General features: G+C 53.8%; 1 protein-coding gene across 5 annotated transcripts in view; it reads right to left on the bottom strand.

Moving 5' to 3' along the window:
* Positions 1–22,525, bottom strand: part of dyrk1b (dual-specificity tyrosine-(Y)-phosphorylation regulated kinase 1B) — a 58,229-nt gene that overhangs the window by 9,694 nt on the left and 26,010 nt on the right. For 3 of the 5 annotated variants that reach the window (XM_035411256.1, XM_035411250.1, XM_035411241.1), the window contains 3 exons: positions 4,291–4,436; positions 3,327–3,446; positions 94–282 (listed from right to left, as the gene is read on the bottom strand). In XM_035411256.1, the coding sequence (XP_035267147.1) occupies positions 94–282; positions 3,327–3,446; positions 4,291–4,353 (372 nt within the window). In that variant the 5' untranslated portion in view covers positions 4,354–4,436. Of the gene's footprint in view, positions 1–93; positions 283–3,326; positions 3,447–4,290; positions 4,437–19,776; positions 22,368–22,525 lie in introns of those variants that run through there. The other 2 variants (XM_035411231.1, XM_035411223.1) reach the window with 1 other exon arrangement.

Genomic DNA, 22,525 nt, shown 5'->3' on the forward strand with positions numbered 1-22,525 from the left:
TGTCATCACCTGACCATGCTAACTGCACTCTGACTGGCCATTCCAGAGCACAGGCTCCTCCTCCCCCCCCCCCGCTCCCAGCAAGCCACTTGCCTGTCCGAAGGAGCCCTTGCCGATGAGCGAGTCGATCTCGTAGCGGTCCAGCCACTTCTCCCCGTTCTTGACGATGTAGTCGTAGTTGTCGTCGTCGTAGCCGTCGTTGTAGACCTTGCGCTCCTTCTTGGTGCTGGAGTCCTCGGGGGGAACCTGCTGGGCACGCCGCTTCTTCTTCGTGTAGTACACCTGGAGCGAGGAGGCGCAGCTCAGCCACCGGAGGCTCCTAACACAGCGCCCTAATGCTCCTAACACAGAGCCCTTAATGCTCTTAACACAGCGCCCTAATGCTCTTAACACAGCGCCCTAATGCTCTTAACACAGCGCCCTAATGCTCTTAACACAGCACCCCTAATGCTCTTAACACAGTGCCCTAATGCTCTTAACACTGTGCCCCTAATGCTCTTAACACAGCGCCCCTGATGCACTTAACACAGAGCCCCTAATGCTCTTAACACAGCGCCCTAATGCTCTTAACACAGTGCCCCTGATGCTCTTAACACAGCGCCCCTAATGCTCTTAACACAGTGCCCCTAATGCTCTTAACACAGTGCCCCTGATGCTCTTAACACAGCGCCCCTAATGCTCTTAACACAGTGCCCCTGATGCTCTTAACACAGCGCCCCTAATGCTCTTAACACAGCGCCCCTAATGCTCTTAACACAGTGCCCTAATGCTCTTAACACTGTGCCCCTAATGCTCTTAACACAGCGCCCCTGATGCACTTAACACAGAGCCCCTAATGCTCTTAACACAGCGCCCTAATGCTCTTAACACAGTGCCCCTGATGCTCTTAACACAGCGCCCCTAATGCTCTTAACACAGTGCCCCTAATGCTCTTAACACAGTGCCCCTGATGCTCTTAACACAGCGCCCCTAATGCTCTTAACACAGTGCCCCTGATGCTCTTAACACAGCGCCCCTAATGCTCTTAACACAGCGCCCCTAATGCTCTTAACACAGCGCCCTAATGCTCTTAACACAGAGCCCTAATGCTCTTAACACAGCGCCCCTAATGCTCTTAACACAGCGCCCTAATGCTCTTAACACAGCGCCCTAATGCTCTTAACACAGCGCCCTGATGCTCTTAACACAGCGCCCTGATGCTCTTAACACAGAGCCCCTAATGCTCTTAACACAGAGCCCCTAATGCTCTTAACACAGCGCCCTAATGCTCTTAACACAGCGCCCTAATGCTCTTAACACAGCGCCCCTAATGCTCTTAACACAGAGCCCTAATGCTCTTAACACAGCGCCCTGACGCTCTTAACACAGTGCCCCTAATGCTCTTAACACAGAGCCCTAATGCTCTTAACACAGAGCCCCTAATGCTCTTAACACAGCGCCCTAATGCTCTTAACACAGAGCCCTAATGCTCTTAACACAGAGCCCTAATGCTCTTAACACAGCGCCCTAATGCTCTTAACACAGAGCCCCTAATGCTCTTAACACAGTGCCCTAATGCTCTTAACACAGAGCCCCTAATGCTCTTAACACAGAGCCCTAATGCTCTTAACACAGCGCCCTAATGCTCTTAACACAGTGCCCTAATGCTCTTAACACAGCGCCCTAATGCTCTTAACACAGCGCCCTAATGCTCTTAACACAGAGCCCCTAATGCTCTTAACACAGCGCCCTAATGCTCTTAACACAGCGCCCTAATGCTCTTAACACAGTGGCCCTAATGCTCTTAACACAGAGCCCCTAATGCTCTTAACACAGCGCCCTAATGCTCTTAACACAGCGCCCTAATGCTATTAACACAGCGCCCTGATGCTATTAACACAGCGCCCTGATGCTATTAACACAGCGCCCTGATGCTCTTAACACAGCGCCCTGATGCTCTTAACACAGCGCCCTAATGCTCTTAACACAGCGCCCTAATGCTCTTAACACAGAGCCCTAATGCTCTTAACACAGCGCCCTGATGCTCTTAACACAGTGCCCCTAATGCTCTTAACACAGCGCCCTAATGCTCTTAACACAGAGCCCCTAATGCTCTTAACACAGCGCCCCTAATGCTCTTAACACAGAGCCCCTAATGCTCTTAACACAGCGCTCTAATGCTCTTAACACAGCACCCTAATGCTCTTAACACAGTGCCCCGATGCTCTTAACACAGCGCCCTAATGCTCTTAACACAGTGCCCCTAATGCTCTTAACACAGCGCCCCTAATGCTCTTAACACAGCGCCCTAATGCTCTTAACACAGCGCCCTAATGCTCTTAACACAGCGCCCTAATGCTCTTAACACAGCGCCCTAATGCTCTTAACACAGAGCCCCTAATGCACTTAACACAGAGCCCTAATGCACTTAACACAGAGCCCCTAATGCTCTTAACACAGCGCCCTAATGCTCTTAACACAGTGCCCTAATGCTCTTAACACAGCGCCCTAATGCTATTAACACAGTGCCCTAATGCTCTTAACACAGTGCCCCTAATGCTCTTAACACAGTGCCCCTAATGCTCTTAACACAGCGCCCCAAGGCTCTTAACACAGCACCCCTAATGCTCTTAACACAGTGCCCCTAATGCTCTTAACACAGCGCCCCGAGGCTCTTAACACAGCGCCCTAATGCTCTTAACACAGTGCCCCTAATGCTCTTAACACAGTGCCCCTAATGCTCTTAACACAGCGCCCCTAATGCTCTTAACACAGCGCCCCGAGGCTCTTAACACAGCGCCCTAATGCTCTTAACACAGCGCCCTAATGCTCTTAGCACAGCGCCCCTAATGCACTTAACACAGAGCCCTAATGCTCTTAACACAGCGCCCTAATGCTCTTAGCACAGCGCCCTAATGCACTTAACACAGAGCCCTAATGCTCTTAACACAGCGCCCTAATGCTCTTAGCACAGCGCCCTAATGCTCTTAACACAGCGCCCTAATGCTCTTAACACAGTGCCCTAATGCTCTTAACACAGTGCCCTAATGCTCTTAACACAGTGCCCCTAATGCTCTTAACACAGAGCCCCTAATGCACTTAACACAGAGCCCCTAATGCTCTTAACACAGCGCCCCAATGCACTTAACATAGAGCCCCTAATGCTCCTAACACAGCGCCCCTAATGCACTTAACACAGTGCCCTAATGCTCTTAACACAGCGCCCTAATGCTCTTAACACAGAGCCCTCCAAAACCCTCAGGATGTCTGAGGCCACACGAATGAAGTCCACGGGTTTCGGGTCAGCTTCCTACGCTGGCCTTGCGCTCTGCGGCACACTCGCTCACCTCATTGATGTGCTTGTAAGTCTTGATGAGATCGACAGAGAGTTTTCGGAGCGGAGCGCTGGCAGGATCTCGAAAGCTCGGGGGGATCCTCCTCTGCAGTATGGTCATATCTGACAGCACCTGGGGGGGAAGCGTGGGGAACGAGACACCGCTGAGACTCGGAAGCGACAACTCACGCGACGAACACGCCACAACCCTCCGGGTTAGTGGTGTATATGATATTGAAGTGCTGGGCACTAGCAATGTTAGCGGTGTATATGATGTTGCAGGGCTGGATGCTAGCAGTGTTAGCGGTGTACATGATAGTACAGGGCTGGATGCTAGCAGTGTTAGCGATGTATATAACATTACAGTGCTGGGTGCTAGCAGTGTTAGCGGTTCATATGATACTGCAGATCCGAGCGCTAGCAGTTTTAGCAGTGTACATGATAGTACAGGGCTGGATGCTAGCAGTGTTAGCGGTGTATATAACATTACAGTGCTGGGTGCTAGCAGTGTTAGCGGTGTATATAACATTACAGTGCTGGGTGCTAGCAGTGTTAGCGGTGCATATGATACTACAGAGCTGAGCACTAGCAGTGTTAGCGGTGTATATGATAATGTTGTGCTGGGCGCTAGCAGTGTTAGCGGTGCATATAATACAGTAGTGCTGGATGCAATCAGTGTTAGGGGTGTTAGCGGTGTATGAGAGGCTGCAGTACGCTGCTGGACAGAGAGCTGGCAGCAGCAGCAGGGCGCTGGCTGTCAGTACGGGCAGGGGGGGGGCTCGTGTGGTCAGTACAGGCGGGGGGGGGGGGGGGGGGGGGGGGGGTCGTGCGGTCAGTACAGACGGGGGGGGGGGGGGGGGGGGGTGTGATGTCAGTACGGGCAGGGAGGGCGGGGCTTGTGTGGTCAGTACAGGCGGGGGGGGGGGGGCTTGTGTGATCAGTACGGGCAGGGAGGGCGGGGCTTGTGTGGTCAGTACCTGCTGCTGCTCGGCCATGGAGTGGATGTTACTGAAGGAGGGGTGGCTGTGCTGGCTCGACATGGTTGGCTCAGCGGGGGAGAAGCCCAAGGCAGCAGGCTGGCAGAGGGAGGAGGAGGGGGGCTTGCATCCTGAGCTGCTTCCACCTGCACAGGAGAGAGAGAGAGAGAGAGAGAGAGAGAGAGAGAGAGAGAGAGAGAGCAGGAGAGAGAGAAGGTGAGAGGCAGGGAGAGAGGGAGGAGAGCAGAAGTAGAAGGGAGGGGGAGAGACAAAGACAGGGAGAGAGCAGGAATGAGAGGAAGAGTAAAGGGGGAAGCATGAGGGAGGAAGAGTGGAGTCAGATGGAGGTGAGAGCAAGAGGGAGGAAGGGAAAGGGGGAAAGGAAGAGAAACCAGGAGTGAGTGAGGATGAAGGAGAAAAGGACAGTGAGGGAGAAAGAAACAGACATAAGGAGAGGAGAGAAGGAAGGGAAGAAGGAGGGAGGGTTAATGCATATCAGTACTGCACTCAATACTTCTACACTGATCATGCGGAGGACTTAACACACTTTTTAGAGGTGAGACCATTTAAAACTGCACTCACCCATACACAAGGGTACACACACACACGCACACACACACACACACGCACACGCACACGCACACACACACACACACACACACACACACACACACACACACACACACACACACACACACACACACACACACACACGCGCACCAGGTGAAGTAGTTAGGACAGACTGAGTGAACTTCCTGTTGGTGATGGTACTGAAGGCCGGTCCATTGCGCACGGTGCCGGCAGAAACGCAGCAGTCTCTGAGAGTTGGGTACAGGGGTCGCCGCACACCGCCAAGCACCACCGCGACCTCACCCAGCCCCCTCTCGCAAAGCCCTACACCTTCAACACCCGCCAAACCACCGCCATCTCACCCAGCCCTTAAAAAACTCCCACAGTCCTACACCTTTAACACCCGCCCAAGAGAAGCGCCTTTTACGAGCCACAGAGAAACACAACCTACAAAAATAATGTGCTTATATGACCACCAACTTCTTATTTTTTTAAATGAGAAAACCTGCCCAAAACTTGAGGTGGAGCCTCCAACACAAAGGGGACAGAGTCAGAGGTCAGAGCGTATCCATGTAAAAACAACCACCGCACACACAAAAAAAACAAAAAGAAAAGTGTGCCTAACCTCCTGTGCAATAAAGTTATGATGAGGTGGAGCGAATCAGCTGGGTCTTAAGCAGCGCTGCAGTTATCTTTACTGCGCCTCATTCGTCTGGCCGACACCTGTACCCGTGCCGCTGTCTACGCTCGGGCAGGGTTAAGGAGGCCTCGTCTATTAGCCACGGCTACGTGTGCTCAGACCCGTTACCGAACAGGGAGGAGCGGCCCACCGGCCTGGCGGAGCACGCCCAGGCGCTAACCGCATAAAAGCTAACCGGGGCTAACGGGCTCAGAGGGCGTGATGTCATCAGCCCGAGACCAGACACAGACAGGGCTCTTTGAGAGTGACGTCCTCACGCCGGTCCTCTCCGCTTAAAGAGGCAGAGCCGAGCGACCGCCCTCTTCTCCGTGTTTTTGTTCCCGCACCTCTCTCTCTCTCCTCTTGAAAGAAATTCAAGCGGTTGGAAACGGGAGGTTTCCGGGCGGAGGGGACATGCGCGAGGCGTCGCCGCTCCTGTGGACCCGTCGGCCGGGGCTGCCTCACGCTCTCCGGTCACCGCCGCCGCGCCGGCGCAGCGCTCGGCTACTGAAACAAGTCGGCTGTGGGAGCGGCGCAATCACACCGCTTGTGCCGAAACCCAGCACAGGGGAGAGGAGTGGTGCTAATGCAGAACCCCAGCACAGGGGAGAGGAGTGGTGCTAATGCAGAACCCCAGCACAGGGGAGAGGAGTGGTGCTAATGCAGAACCCCAACACAGGGGAGAGGAGTGGTGCTAATGCAGAACCCCAACACAGGGAAGAGGAGTGGTGCTAATGCAGAACCCCAACACAGGGAAGAGGAGTGGTGCTAATGCAGAACCCCAACACAGGGGAGAGGAGTGGTGCTAATGCACAACCCCAACACAGGGAAGAGGAGTGGTGCTAATGCACAACCCCAACACAGGGAAGAGGAGTGGTGCTAATGCAGAACCCCAGCACAGGGAAGAGGAGTGGTGCTAATGCAGAACCCCAACACAGGGAAGAGGAGTGGTGCTAATGCAGAACCCCAACACAGGGAAGAGGAGTGGTGCTAATGCAGAACCCCAACACAGGGAAGAGGAGTGGTGCTAATGCAGAACCCCAACACAGGGAAGAGGAGTGGTGCTAATGCAGAACCCCAGCACAGGGAAGAGGAATGGTGCTAATGCAGAACCCCAGCACAGGGAAGAGGAGTGGTGCTAATGCAGAACCCAAACACAGGGAAGAGGAGTGGTGCTAATGCAGAACCCCAGCACAGGGAAGAGGAGTGGTGCTAATGCAGAACCCCAACACAGGGAAGAGGAGTGGTGCTAATGCAGAACCCAAACACAGGGAAGAGGAGTGGTGCTAATGCAGAACCCCAGCACAGGGAAGAGGAGTGGTGCTAATGCAGAACCCCAGCACAGGGAAGAGGAGTGGTGCTAATGCACAACCCCAACACAGGGAAGAGGAGTGGTGCTAATGCACAACCCCAACACAGGGGAGAGGAGTGGTGCTAATGCACAACCCCAACACAGGGAAGAGGAGTGGTGCTAATGCAGAACCCCAACACAGGGAAGAGGAGTGGTGCTAATGCAGAACCCCAACACAGGGAAGAGGAGTGGTGTTAATGCAGAACCCCAACACAGGGAAGAGGAGTGGTGCTAATGCAGAACCCCAACACAGGGAAGAGGAGTGGTGCTAATGCAGAACCCCAGCACAGGGGAGAGGACTGGTGCTAATGCAGAACCCCAACACAGGGAAGAGGAGTGGTGCTAATGCAGAACCCCAACACAGGGGAGAGGACTGGTGCTAATGCAGAACCCCAACACAGGGAAGAGGAGTGGTGCTAATGCAGAACCCCAACACAGGGAAGAGGACTGGTGCTAATGCAGAACCCCAGCCTATCGTTGCTCAACTGAAACAGACTTCACCGCAGGTCCCAACAGCATCCCCATTTACTGACAAACATCAGCCCCCAACAAACAGCTGATCAACTCCTGAAACACCCTGAACGATCAGACTCAATGTTACCTGTCACTCAACATTTCTTTTTTTTTCTTTTCTTTATTTCTTCAGAAGTCTTGAAGCGCATGGCGCTCTCAGAAGCAGCACCGACACCCCACAGGCTCTTCAGCACAGAACAGTGGGCAGTCCACACCGCAGAGGGCCACAGACGCGATCACGGCGCACAGAGTACCGACGGTGGCGGACTCGCACCCCTGGCAACGCGCAGGGGGTTCGTGCGCATTCGCTGAAAGTCGAGCCGCGGACGCGGGCCGCGTTTAGAGGCGCGCGCGAGATCTGCGCCGCGCGCTCGGGCGCGTACCGGAGCGAGCCGCGGGGCGGACCAGAGCAGCCAGCTGCTGGAGACGCGCGCAGGTCTGCCTTAGAAACAGTCAGCAGAAATACTTCCTCCGGGAAGGAGCCGGGATGTAAATAAAGAGGCAGCAGAGCCGAGCGGGCGAGGGGAGGGGAGGGGAGGGGAGGGGAGGGGAGGGACGGGGCTGGGAGGCCGTTTTAACCGACAGCAGATCGCAGCTTCTCCCTTCTCCCGGCCTATTTCTGCATCCGTCCATCGCTCTGTTTGTTAACAACGCAAAGCCGATCCCCTAGGTATACGCAGACCGTAACCACTTTCTCCTCTCTCCGCTGTGAAAAGGTTCGATTTGAGCGTTCCCGTTTGTCGCCGGTCATGTGACTGACAGGCATTAATCACAGCAGAAAGGCCAGCCTCCCTCGCTGCCAATTCTGTTAAAAAAAAAAAAAATTAATTATTTTCGCCGAACAACTGCAACTGTGCTGTCCAAACGCGAAACTGCCAGGAATACAGGTCTGTGAACCACATGAAGTACTGCACGGCAGATTTCTTTTACCGCTGCTTTTAATATCAGACAAGTGAGGAATAATGGGGGTATAATTTACCAGTGACACATTACAACTTGAAATAGCCACGCGATCAATGACTGCAGTTTAAACGCATTCTTCCACAGTGCAAAGCGACATGTCTGACCGCCATCGATCCAGCGGGACCGGCTGCAAGCACAGTTCCACCTGTACGGCCACTGCCTGGATCAAAGCTCGCTTTGTGCTCCCACTTCAAACTTCTTTCAACAGTTCAAGCCACTTAAAAAGAAAGCCACGTGATTTTAAAACAAAAAAAAAAAAACAATGGGTCGTCAAGCCAGCGCCTTTTCTAACGTATTTCTTTGCTTCAAAGCCGTTTATCCAGCGTCAGCATTACAGCTCGGTTTTTTAGAGCCCTGAGATCAAGGCACGAATGCTCAGGTGAAAGCCCCTCCTTAACCTTAACACAGGCAACCGCAGCACCCCTCACCTCAGCCAGGCTCGTGCACATTTAAAACCATCTTTGTAAATTGATGGACAAAACCGGAGGAGGGGGGGAAAGAAAGTCGGGGGGCGGGGGGGGGGGGGGGCTGAAGTTGGGAACAGACCCTTCTAGAGCGCTGCTTTATTCAGGCTCGCACCCCTGCACAGAGCTGAGAGTGAGCCGGGAATGCAGAGAGATCTGCAGAGACCAGGATAAATGTCACACTGCGCCTTTAAATTCTGAACTGAACACATTGAGAACTTCCTGAGTGTGACATCCCCCTTCCTCTCCCTTGATTGGCGGAGGCCCCCTCCCTCTCTGCCTCCCCATTGGCTGCTGGTATCCAAGGGCTGGACGGCGAGGTCTCTATAAATAAACCTGGTAGCTTGTGCTGTATCAGCAACCCTTCCCACAATGCCGCTCTCACCCTCCCTCCCTCCCTCTCTCTCTCTCTCTCTCTCCACTTCCCTTGCGCACCAATCTGGCCAAAGCACTTACACAAATGCTCTGTCTAAGAGGAAATGGGGGGATGATATTAATAAAATATAACAGGTAAGGGTAAGTAAGTCTTATCTATAGATATACAGGTGCAGGATTTCACTTATGTAAGTGGTCCAACTGAAGGGGGAGGTGGTGTAATGTATCAGGCAGCATCTGAATTAAACATTTTCAGCAATTAACGGTGTGCGGGCCACAAAGTCCACTCCCCCTCCCCGTCAGTGACTCACAGCTGACCAAATACAGCTGCCAGCTGCCAATCAGGGTGTCACCATGGCAACAGACCAGCCTACTCCCTGTTTCTAAGGAAAGGGATGGAAGGGTTTGGGGGGGGGGGGGGTGTGAGCGCGTGTACTACCAACAGCTGAACACCCCCGCCCCCACTCCGCGCGCGTCCCTGTCGACCCCACTCCTATTTCCTGTTAGGGTAATGGGAGCACAGGAGCTACCGAGCCTAAAGTTGGACACAGAGTGAGAAGGGGAGACAGTGATAGGTGAAGAAAAAGGGGGAACAGATGAAGAGCAAGAAGAGTGAGACACATGAACACAAAGAGGAGGGAAAAGCGAAAGACTTACAGAGACAGAGAAAGAGCAAAAGACGGAGAGAAAGATAGTCCAAGAAGGGAAGACAAGGACAGAGGAAGCGAGAGAAAGACAAAGAGATAAAGAAATACAGATAGGGAAATAGACAGAGGAAGAAAGAGTGAGTGAGAGACAGAATGTAAATGTTTCTGGCTTTGGTTTTTCACACTTCACAGTCTGCATGGCCTCCCACTCAGACAAGCCGCTTCCTAACAACTGAAACACTGACACACAGACACTGCCTGCCACACGCTACAAGCTACAGGCTAGGCCCCAAATACTACTGCACCGCTACACGCTACAGGCTAGGCCCCAGATACTACTGCACCGCTACACGCTACAGGCCCCAGATACTACTGCACCGCTACACGCTACAGGCTAGGCCCCAAATACTACTGCACCGCTACACGCTACAGGCTAGGCCCCAAATACTACTGCACCGCTACACGCTACAGGCTAGGCCCCAGATACTACTGCACCGCTACACGCTACAGGCTAGGCCCCAAATACTACTGCACCGCTACACGCTACAGGCTAGGCCCCAAATACTACTGCACCGCTACACGCTACAGGCTAGGCCCCAAATACTACTGCACCGCTACATGCTACAGGCTAGGCCCCAGATACTACTGCACCGCTACACGCTACAGGCTAGGCCCCAAATACTACTGCACCGCTACACGCTACAGGCTAGGCCCCAAATACTACTGCACCGCTACACGCTACAGGCTAGGCCCCAAATACTACTGCACCGCTACACGCTACAGGCTAGGCCCCAAATACTACTGCACTGCTACAGGCTACAGGCCGAGGCCCAAACACTGCAGCACCGCTACACGCTACAAGCTACAGGCTAGGCCCCAAACACTGCAGCACCGCTACACGCTACAGGCTACAGGCTACAGGCTAGGCCCCAAACACTGCAGCACTGCTACACGCTACAGGCTACAGGCTACAGGCTGGGCCCCAAACACTGCAGCACTGCTACACGCTACAGGCTACAGGCTACAGGCTGGGCCCCAAACACTGCAGCACTGCTACACGCTACAGCCTACAGGCCGAGGCCCAAACACTCAGCCTGCAGGGCTGATAAAGACTTGGTGTCCGGGGGAAATCCGGGCGTGTGATTTTAGCATGCGAGTGAGCGACAGAGTGAGTGGTGGATGTGGCACCATGACTCGACATGTAGCAGGGGCTCTCAGTGCTCCCAACACCCAAAGCCAGAGCAGGTCAAGGGAGGCCAGTCCCGGCCCCCCACACTCCCCGCCCCCCCCACCCCCACTCCCCAAACCCAGAGCAGTGCGCTCAGCTCCAGGAGGGCGGCTGCAGTGAGAGACAGGCACAGCTGGGCCGCCTCCCCCACGCTCTGTGACGCTGCGCTTTTCAGTGCGTGTTTCAGAGAGGGTCCTTCCTGTCAGGTACACGTCAACCCCCCCCCCCCACCCCACCCCCAACCCACCGACCCACCGACCTTGGCCTCCACCCTCGTGCTGCACGCCCCGTGTGACTGTGGCCGCCGACACCGCCGTCATCACCACGTTCTATTTGCGCCAACTCACCCTGCTGTCCAATCGGAGGGAAGCACTTTACCCCGACGACGCGCCGCGGCATGGGACAAGCCCTCCACCCTCCCCGCCTCACAGAAATGGACAGATGAATAACTGACGGCCACGCTTTGCCCCCCAGCCTCCTTCAGGCGCGCAGTAAACCCAATGACTCCGGTCACAGAACACCGCCTCATGCCGCGCCAGCCGCGCGCCCGCTGCCAAGTCTCAGGCTGCCAGGCGGCAGAGCGCAGGTAGAGCCGGGGTGCTTTCGCCAGCACGGCCTGGGCAACACCGCCTCCCCCCCCCCCAAACCCCCACCGCCTCCCCACCCCCCACCCCCGAACTCCTACACCCCCCCCCCCCCCAGCATTCCGTCCCCGTGTCACTGGCGCGTTATTTATTTGAGCGGCTGCCCTTCGCTCCGTTTCTCCCGGGCCACCCGCACGCCGGCGGAGTTGGCCGCAGGAGGAGCGCGTCCTCCTCAGGAGCCTGGCGCGGGGAGCGCGGAGAGCCCCGCCTCCGTCTCACAGGAGGAGGAGGAGGAGGAGGAGGAAGAGCACTTCCCGAGGGCCTGGCACGACTCGTGTTCGCTGCCCGCTGCCACCGCCCTTCACTCACAGAGCTTCCCAGGGGAAGTCTGTCTCTCGGACGTGTCTGGTGTGGCTGTCCGGCCCGTTCACTGGGAACAGCCACCGCCCCCACCCCTGCCCTCACCCCCACCCCCACGCCCAACCACCCCCACACCCACCCCCCCACCCAAACCCACCCCCACACGGCCACATTCACACACACGCCCAAAATTCAGGATGGGAACGACAGTCGCTCTCCCGCCTTTGAATTCTGCGCCGTGAGTCAGACGGGCGCTTTGACGCATAAAATCCCCAGTGAGAAGGCGGAGCCCGATTGGGGTAGGGATCACTGAGGGGGAGGGGGCTGTTTAGGGTGGAGGGGGCCCTTTAGGGTGGAGGGGGGTGTTCGGGGTGGAGGGGACCATTTAGGGTGGAGGGGGCCCTTTGCGGTCAAGGGGACAGGTGCTGTGAGTGTCAGATCATCCATAACCATCCGCTTTCTCTACTGTTCTCAGTATAGCCTACACAGTGCAGCCTACACAAGCCTACACAAGGACCCACCTACGTGAGGCCTGTGTGGCAGATCAGCCCACATACCTGCTGCAGGTGTGACCCGACTGTGGCACCAGAACACAGGCAAGGAGCTGGCCCCGCGACACGCTAAATCGCGGCGTTTGTGCTCTGGGGTTAATGAGCAGCTGTGGGAGCGGGCTCCTCGTGCCGCGCCTCAGTGACACGCGGGTCATGTGACGCGCAGGCGAAGCGTACGTCGCGTGCTCAAACCCCCGCCGACGCCTGCGTCCTGTACCTGCGACCGAGAAAGCCTCCGACCGAGGTGACGATTATTTATCACGTCTGCGTTAAAACTTCAGAGTCCAAAGGAGAGGCGAAAAGACAGAGAGGAGCAGCAGGCAAAAGCTGTCCCGGGCCCACGCCGTCCCGTACCAGGACATATAGTCCTCTGGCTTCACGTGACCCTCCCTAAACAGGGACCGCAGCTCCACTGGGTGTATCACGAGTACCCCCCCCCCCCCCATCAGTTCCACCCCCCTCCCGCTCTCCCTCCCCCTCTCTCCGTGCGCCCGTCCGTCCGCCCATCCCGCTCTGATCTTTAGACAGTCCCCCACTTGAAGCTGAGTCAGACAGCGCGCTATTAATAAAAGCCATCTGGGCCGAGGTCTCGGAGAGGCAGCGACGCCCGTAAATCCAGACCCCGCGCAGGACGTTCAAAATAAGAGCGCTCAAATCTCAATAAAAATCCAGCCGGAAAGCTGACGAGGGGAAGCCCCCCCGCCTGGCAACAGCCCCTCCCCCCCCCCACCTCGGAACGCGCACACACACACACACACACACACGCATGTGCACACGCACATGCGCGCACATGCGCACAAGCCACAAATATCACCGGTCACCATAATATCCGGGCCGCTCTATGCTCCTCGTTTCAGGACAGAAGCGGTGGAGTCACTGCTAGCTGTTTCCCATGTTCTGGAGGAGATGTTTCTTGTGTTTTCACTTTTTTTTTTTTTTTTTTGTTTGTTTGTTTTTTTGTGAACTCTGGGAACCATCAAGGCCAGACCTTTCTCAAAAGCTCACGCTTTTAGGACGTGAACCCATTGCACTTACAGTAACAGCACATGGCCTTGATCAACTCAAGGGCAATGGTGAAGAGCTGACACTGACCTCCACTACAACATCAGACTCTCTCTGAGGGTCAGCAGCCCCCCCCACCCCACCACACAACACAAGCCCCCCCACTTTGTCTGTCTTGTAGGCAGAGAAATGCTCACTAGCCAACTCAAACTCGATAGGGCTCCCTAAAAACATGTTTCTCTCGGCGCACCTGTAGACAGAGGCCACTGCGTGGGGTGTACCAGCAGTCCTGGACTACAGTACCCATGAGTGCTTTTGCGTAGTAGCCTGCCACCCTGATGCTCACTGATGCACACATGGGCACCCGTGTCTGGTTTCGCGAACGCAGGCTGAAAAGTTACGACTACTTCGTTCCCTAGAAGAAGACTGAACAGTCATCCCACCTCAGCTGAGTGCCTTCATGGCTCCAGATCACCTCCAGCTGACTCTAACCCAGGTGATTAATCTAGTCTGACCACTCGTAATGAAGGTCTCTTCGGGGAAAGAGTGATCGTTCTTCCTCCCCCTCTTCCTCTTCCTCGTGCGAGCGAGCCGCTGTCGTCCCGTATCTCAGCCCGCAGCCGGCAGAAACGACGTTACAGACGTGTGGCTGTTACTGGTGCAGCGCTTTCCGTGCGTATGAAAGAGTTGGGGGGGGGGGGGGGGGAGAGAGTGAGAGAGCAGTTTTGAATGTTTAATGTGCGTTCCGTGATGGAACTGCCCGTGTCAGCGAGGATACCGTGAGCGGAACCCAGCGGGGGGGGGGGGGGGGGGGGGGGGGGCGGGGGGCGGGGGCGCACGCAGAGACGGCGGGTGGCGGGGGAGGAGGGAGGGGGGGGGAGGGGCACTGGCGGGGGGTTGTTTGGGACAGCCAGGGCAGGACTGGCGCTTGGTCACGCAGGTACCTCGCGGGCGCTGCTCAATAACATGTTTTTGCCTGGGTTTGCGTCACCGGCAGCAGCGGGAGGAGGGGCGGGGAGGGGAAGCCAACAGAGCCTGGAGTCTGACACTACACCCCGCCCCCTGTCTGTCATCTCCCACGACATCTGCTCATCATCCAACCCCCCCCCCCTCCCCCGACACTCACAAACAAAATTTACATTCGCTACAGCAATGACAAGTAAAACATATTTCTTCTGCAGTGAAAGTTAAAGCGAGTGATATGAGGCACTGAAGACCAGTTACACCACCTCCACATGGGCGGCTCCCACAGAGCCAGTCAGCCAATCGGGTTCCAGCTAGCGCTGTGTGTTTATCTCCCGAGTGATTCTTACTTCAGCCTTAATTACATTCCTCAGACTCACACAACATGCAGACAAAGTTTACAGAGACTGACAGACCCCCCCCCCCCCCCAGCTCCCCCCAAAAAACCCTGACGAGAGCAGCTGAAACGGTCCGGCTGAAAATTTCAGCTGAGAAACTTCTTTTAGAAAAACTGTTACACAGCATGTTTTTGGCCAACTCCAAATTTAAAGAAAGTAAGAGAGAAGAAGGGAAGTGTCTCCCCGCTGATTCTTACAAGCGGAACCTCACGCATAAAAAAAAAAAAAAAAATGTATATACCAAGGTTTCCTCAGAAACGGGAAGCTGGCCCCAACAGAAAAGGTGTAAAAAAAAAAAAAAAAAAAAAAGCGGGTTCTCGACTTCGCACGAAACCCTCAGACCTGCGAGACAACGCGAGGACACAGAGGGACAAACAGCCGTTTCACCTTTAGACCGCGGTTTTGCGCACGCCCGGCTAATCAGAAACCACAGGACCGTTGAAGGGGGGTGTGGGTAGGGCAAAGGTTAGGGTGTGTTGTATTTGGGGAGAGGACGCTTGTGTGAACTTATTTTCCTCCTCTCCCTCACCGCACAGACAGACACACCCTCTGCAGCGCTGCTCAGGGTTCAGGGAAGAGCGCATTTCATCCACGGTTCTTTGAGTCAGCTTGAACTCACGCGCAGCGCGTGCATCGCAACAAATCGCAAGAAAAATGCCCACAGTCCCCCCCCCAGTACCTTCCTAACCCCGATAACAGTTCCCTTTCCCCGTCAAGTGCACTGAAAACAGCGTGATGATGACCTGTAAGATGACCGGGCAGGGCGCATACAGACTGCCTTTCAGTCATATCCATCAGAGCGTCACTCGTGAGCCTAGAAGTCAGATCCGTACACATGGAAGCTGGGGGCCGACTGTCCCCCGGCACACAGAAATAGACGGCAGCAAAGTCAGGCGGATGCACAGATATAAATAAACACGGTGAATTAGGAGAAACGTCTGAAGAGTTTCGCCTAGATGTGCAAGTACGCCACCTTCCCACCACACACACACACACGGACAGGGACACTGACACGGACACACTTTCTCTCGTTCAAAGAGAGGGAACGGCGAGGAGGGCGTCAAATTACGGTTTGACAATCACGGCGGGGCTCTGATTTACCGCCGCGCCGCTGAATTCCCATTACTTGGAAGTGATAATGGCGGCATTAAAAAGTTATGCACACTCCGCCATAAACACGAATGTTTCGACTGTCACCGTCCTCCGTCAGCGCAAGCCCACCGACAGGCTGCGATGCTAAGGGCTGGGGACGCGATGTCGAGCTCTTCCGCGTTACTGAACCGCGCTAAGGGGGGGGGGGGGGGGGGGGCACTTTGACCCTATAAAACGCCGCTGGAAATGTCTCATCATGGGCTCTCGACACGTCAGGCTTCAGATCAAACGGCCACTGCCACCGGTCCCAGTCAGTCAGACGTGTCAGCTGGGGCACTGGCGAGCGGCTGTGAGGCGGACCCACCGCATCGAGCAGACCGCGCCTGCGCCGCGCCCAGCGGGAGGGTCACTGCCCACCCGCCCGAGGGAACCGCCCCAGCGAGACTGGAGTCGGGCGCGCGGCCCTGCGGAGGGGGGCAGCCGCCCGGTCAAGGCACCAGCACAGTCCAAACGAGGGCTTGAAAAGGGGCGGGTCTGCACTGACTGACACCACGCCCGTGAACCCCAGGGATCCAGGAAGTGCCTGAAACTCCTCCCAGGGAACGCGTGGGGACGTTCTGACTGCGCTAAGTCAGGGGGGGTTTGGAGCAGGAAGGCGGCGAGATGGGCTTTGTCCGAGGCTGCCGGGGACTGAAGTTGGGGAAATGGCAGCCAAGGACAAACCCCAAGGTCGACCGTACTGTCGCTCCACTGCCCTGCGTTCTGAAGCAGTGACGTGCCACCGTCCCACTGGGAGATGAAAAAGTTCCTCCCAACTGCAGCGAGGTTAAAGGCACTCCCTTCTGATAACAAGGACCATCTTTAGTCTCAGTGCGGGAGTTCCCACACCTTCGCTTCTTCTCTGGCTAGGTGAGCGACATATTTGTTTGGAAACACTTGAAAAGGTCAGATTACCACTCAATTACCACTCAACTCCTTTAAGCTGCTGAACGACTGCAAGATAACTGAATCTTTCAAGTCCTTCCCTGAACTGAGCGCGTGCGAAACCCAGGCTGGCAGGCCGTGGCACAGCGCTCTGCACTTGTCCTTCTCACACAGGGGCTGTTCTTTCTCCCCCGTCGCCCTCCCTCCGGTCCCACTCACACACTTCCGCCCATTGAATAGCCCCGGCCGCGCGTCCACAAGCTGCTTCCTGCCGCAGAGCGAACCCAAACGCACCCGCTTCCAAACGCACAACTGGAAACACAAACGAGTCCCACTATCACAACACACCTGACCTCTCGTCATCGTTCGCCAGTGGGTTTTAGCTGACACGTTATAGAGTTGGTTCAATTTGCCAAAGAATGAGGCACTCAGTTACGGTGATACCAGTTAAAATGAGACGCATCTCCGCCCTTCAATCTTGTGCCATCGGTCACTTATCCAGGAGGTGAGCCAGAGGTGATTCCCCCGCAAACTGCCCTTTTCTGTCAGTGTGACCTTATGGCATCAGCATGCTATGCCAGTTAGCCACATGGGACTTCAGTGCTCGGCCAAAACTCCTAAGGATTCAACTCCTCCCTCTTGGCATGACGTCATGCTGTAGAATAAACATTTAAGCTCCCGCCTGATATGCAAATCACCACTGTTCACCTCGACCGTCGCGGTGTGGTCTCTCCAGAAACCGGAAGGAACCTTTCCGACAGCAACTAAGAGAGAAACGGGTCAAATTTGGAGAGCGTTCCAACTTGTTTACAAGCAAACATGCTATATACGCGGGTGTGGGCGGTGCCAGTTTGGCTGAAGACGTTCTGTGGTTTGTAGCAGCAGCAGCAGCAGCAGCAGCAGCAACCCGATTCGAAATTCCCATCAGTTGAAACTAAAATGGCCACCATGGGGTGCATTAGAGCGGCACGTGAGAGGCTTCGGCAGGTCAGTGGAAACCGGGCCAGCAGCAGCCACATCCGGGCCCAACCTCCACATCCACAGCCACCAGAGGCACGGAGGGCAGACGGGTCTGCCTGCGTGCAGAAGGGGTTAAGCACAGTCTCTGTGCATATCCCTCCGGGGTCCCCCTCTGGCTTCAGACAGCAGGGTGTCAACGTGAAGGCCAGCAAAGATGGGAAGCACCACTACGGGCACAGCCGTGCGCAAATACACGTTTCCTTCCGCGCGAAGCAGCAGGCCAGCGAGCCCGAAGCACAGACGTTTGAGGCGTGTACGAATCCAAATGGGAGCATCGTTCCCATCAGAGCTCGAAACGAGCCCACGCTGGACAATCGCGGCGAGAGAAAGTGGCCAGAAGGGCGTCTGGACCGTGTGAGGGATACGGCATCCGATTCCAGAGCGATAACTGGAGTCAGGTCAGAGCGCCATAATCCGTAACCTCCAGTCACGTGCTCACGACTGCGTTTCATAAATCTGCCGCTAACGCGTGACATTTAAAGTCAGGGCTCTTCTGTATTGTGAGATTCGCCGTTCGCTGTAGGCCGAGTGAAGCCACTGCTGCTGCTAGCACGGCTAACAGCGCACCCGCCGCTCGAAAGCATCCCGGGGATCGGGAAGAGGAGGCGGCACGCGTTCGCAGACGTGCGTCACCAACCGCCGCCCAGGAACGAGGCAAACGCCCAACTCGCCTAACTCCAATCAGATCGGTGATTCCTAGCTCGCGTCACATCGACACATCAGCTTTAGCGTGCTTCGGTTGAGAGTCAATCACAACGCTGCGTGACCGCCGCTACACGGGCAAGACCGGGTCCGCAGGGCAAGCCAAAACCCGGGGAATTATTTCAGCGCTTCTCACCTCAGCCTTCGAGGTGACGCGTGGTTAGGCATCCTTTGGACTTTGCCCAGAGGCTGCCGAAAACCTCGGCGTGTGGGATACGTCACTGTGTGGAGCGGAGTGTAATCCTCCGATCCACCGAAAGCAGGGCTGGGTCTTTCCCCATTCTCGCTTTCCTCTCCTCCTCAACGCGCTACGTCATCACTATAATGGTCCACTTTTTCTGCCCTTTCTTTTTTTTTTTTTTTTTTTTTTACAACTCCGATACCACGCGCTTTTTGTTGTTGCACGCGGGTTTCGAGAGGATGAGCACCACAGCGTAGCCATGGACACGGAACGGAGCAACTCCCGCACCAACAACCAACAAGAGAAGCCATGCTGCCGCGACCAGGAGACAGACTTCCGAAAGTCAAACGGTGGGCTTGCCATCGCATAAAGACAGGAGAACGACCTTTCAGAACGAACAAATTATAGTCGATGTGGAACTAAAAAAACTAAAATAAAAGTAAATTCCCAGAGTTTTCTGGTCCATGAGCTTGATAAATAAAGGCATTTTATAAAATGGAGATTGGGGAAAAGACATTTCAGTTAACTCCTCTGGTGATGAGATATCCACTAGCGTACCACAAATTTCTCTGAGAAGTCCTCAAAATTACAAGACAGCCACTAAAAATCGACCGTGTTTGCAGAGCTAACAAGACCTACCAAATAAAGCCTTAGTATCATAGATTCTCCTGGAGTTAAGATCTCAAATTAGGCCAGTGTGGGGTGAGGGGGTTTTAATTCTGCTGACCTCCCCCCTGAGGTTCAAGAGAGACCTTCACATATACCAGCGCTGGAACCAGATCCTCATCCAATATACTACAGCCTAAAAGAGGCTGAACGTGTATTCTAGAACAAGAAGGATTCCAGATTTCAGGGCGAGACCTCGCATTAAATCTCCCTGCGCTCGGCGCACGTGCATTTTAAAGGGGATCATACTAACTTTTCGACGGCTTCCGGAGCAGGTGGGACTGCGGCAGGTAGCGACTTTGATCTGGGTTGCCAATCCAGGATTCGGTCGGTAAGTTCGCAACCATTCTGTTAGAAGGCTGCGGCTTCTCCTCCACTGCCGAAGTGATCACCATCGGAAACTCTTGTGTGTTGGGTCGTGGTATCCCCAAAAAAAAAGAACTGGGTCAAATAAACGTCACCGGCTGCGCTACCCAAATCTTACTTTGGAAAAAGTAGGGTATGCATCAAGTAATGGTAATCCTTGACTGAAATCTTCATTAACTCGGTGATCCAGCAACATACATCCAACAATGGAAAGGCAGATAGACATATAGTTCTGATTTGGGTTCCTCGCACAAAAATATTTCTTAATAAGTGAGACAATCCTGAAGCAAGAGACAGAAGGAACTGATAAAAGAAAAAGGCACCATAAACTTGTTTCCAAAAAAGGTCCACTTCTGTCCTCTGTTTTCCCTTTATTACTATTTAACTATCTCTAAGGCAATGAATTGGGTATCAGGCAACGATGCTTAATTCAGACGTAAAAATATAATATACTTATTTAATATATTTCTTATATATTTTTAGATATATTTCTGTAAGATATATGCTTTGTGTGTATATACGGATGAAATTATTTGGTTACTTGAGTTTACTCCTAAAGCACGACTGTTTTCATGGTCCATGCATTGTCCCGCGATGTCCAAAAGTTCGTTCCACAAAGAAAAAAACGAAAAGCAGAAAAGTCAGCTTCCAGTTAAGTCATAGGCGAGGGAGGAGAGCTTGCTGGCAGAGAAAAGGGACTCTCTCTTGGTTGTACAGTCCGGACAATTCAGCAGCTGACACGGGAAACGGAGCTAAACCTGGAAGTGCTGGTAGGCTGGGAGGAGGGTCTCAATTTCAGGCTAACACCATTTACCCCATCACTCTCCCTAAAAATAGCAATAGCGGCGCTTAGATTCCCTCTAGGTATCCTAAGGGAAACAAATCTGTCAAAAAACCAAACTGGTAGTAGTAACTAACGATAGTGCTATTCTTCCCAGCCTTTCGGTTTCGCCTCAGTCCTCGTATTCCGACTAGCGATCCAGGGGAAGAGAGAAAAGTTTCTATCTACCTCTTAAACTAGCGATGTTTTCTAATTAACCCTGTCTGCCACACACGTACACATAAAAAAACACGATCACGAACTCCACTTTTTCCGGAACTAGCTCAAGTCCGCAGATGTCCACTATAGCGACCTTACACTTTGACTGGTCGTAGGGGGGAGATCAAAACACAGGTGACGGTAAGGTAAATATTGACTATTGTGATAAATATTTTCGTGCGCAGGAACAGGAAACCTACACGTGCACACAAAACACAATATGCAAAGTGCTATAGTGCGACTGTAATCCCAGGCACCAAAGTAAAACTGCTTTTAAATGTCTCAAATGTTAAGGGGTAGCAACCCATAAAAAGCGAAAATCTAAACGTTAATGCACCTGCGGTTGAGTAAGCTTAAAAGAGATAGCCTCCCATTTTTGTTTTGCATTGATTATGATGTGCCTTTAAACGTAGCTACAAACTGTACGCCCCTTTCAACTCAGTTTGGTCTAAGCTATTTGCTTTAGCTAGCTGAGCTAGCCATGCGTTGCATTTGGGTAATATTTACAAAAGAAATCCACACGTCTGAAAACGGGATATTCCATATTTATGCCTTCGATATTTTGGTCGGTTTCGCTTCAGCTTGAAAAAGACAGGACCGCATTCCTTATGCTTGTATTCCCCGTCACCGTCTCAATGCATATACAGTTGTTGGCTATTGCTCGCAAAAGGCCGCTATTGCACGTCTTCCCGATGACTGGCTATGTTCAGTGATCCCCGCAGAAACGATGCTACTCCAGATATACAAAAAACTCCCAGTTCCTTGGTTCAGGATAAAGAAAGGCTTGCGATGTTCAGTCTTGCGGCTTCCATCCCGCACAGCCTCTGCAGTCTATTCTCTGCCAGCCGGTGTTGAGATCGCTTCCGTCTGAGGCTCAGTCAACTGCCCTCCACTGCTTGTCCTTATCACTTCGCTTGTTGCCCTTCAATCCCTTTCTCGCGCAGGATTTTTTTCCTCCTCCGAGTGTTTCCTTCTCGACCAGCTTTACATCATATTCGCTGCTTTCCCTGAATTCTCTCCCTGTTAGCTGTTCTCTCTGGCCGGCTCTGGATCCACACCCTGCGATGGGGAATGTTCCAAGAGCAATCCTAACGCGGGGGGGAACAGGAGACATGGACTCTGGAGAGGAGGGAGCTTAGTTGACGCAGCTCTCGCGCATAAATGTTTAAACGCTTTAACTGGCGGGCTATCTGGTGTGCCATAGAGCAGTACCGAACAGATGATCAGTTTGGTTTACTTATTTACAGAAACGGACGACCGCAGCTGATGTTTGCACAACTAAAAACATTTTAGTCAAACCTGACACACGAAGCAACCCCCGTTCTGAAGTAGTTGCACCACCAAGGCGCTCCTCTCCATTTATAGTAACCCGGCAGATATATATACTGTATATATATAGACTGAGAGAACTACGCTGAAGGCGCAACCCCGAGTGCGTGTGCCCATACAAGCATTCGCGACAAGACCCCCCCCCCCCCAATCCCCAAACACACAGGCACTCCGCAATTTAATTCTTCAAAAGGTGTTGCAACGGCACCGCTTTGGTAGCAGGCAAAAGCGATTTAATAGCAACCGGAAAAATAAGACAAATTAAGCG

This window comes from Anguilla anguilla, chromosome 1 (genome assembly GCF_013347855.1).
Source record: "Anguilla anguilla isolate fAngAng1 chromosome 1, fAngAng1.pri, whole genome shotgun sequence".
Classification (NCBI taxonomy): domain Eukaryota; kingdom Metazoa; phylum Chordata; class Actinopteri; order Anguilliformes; family Anguillidae; genus Anguilla; species Anguilla anguilla.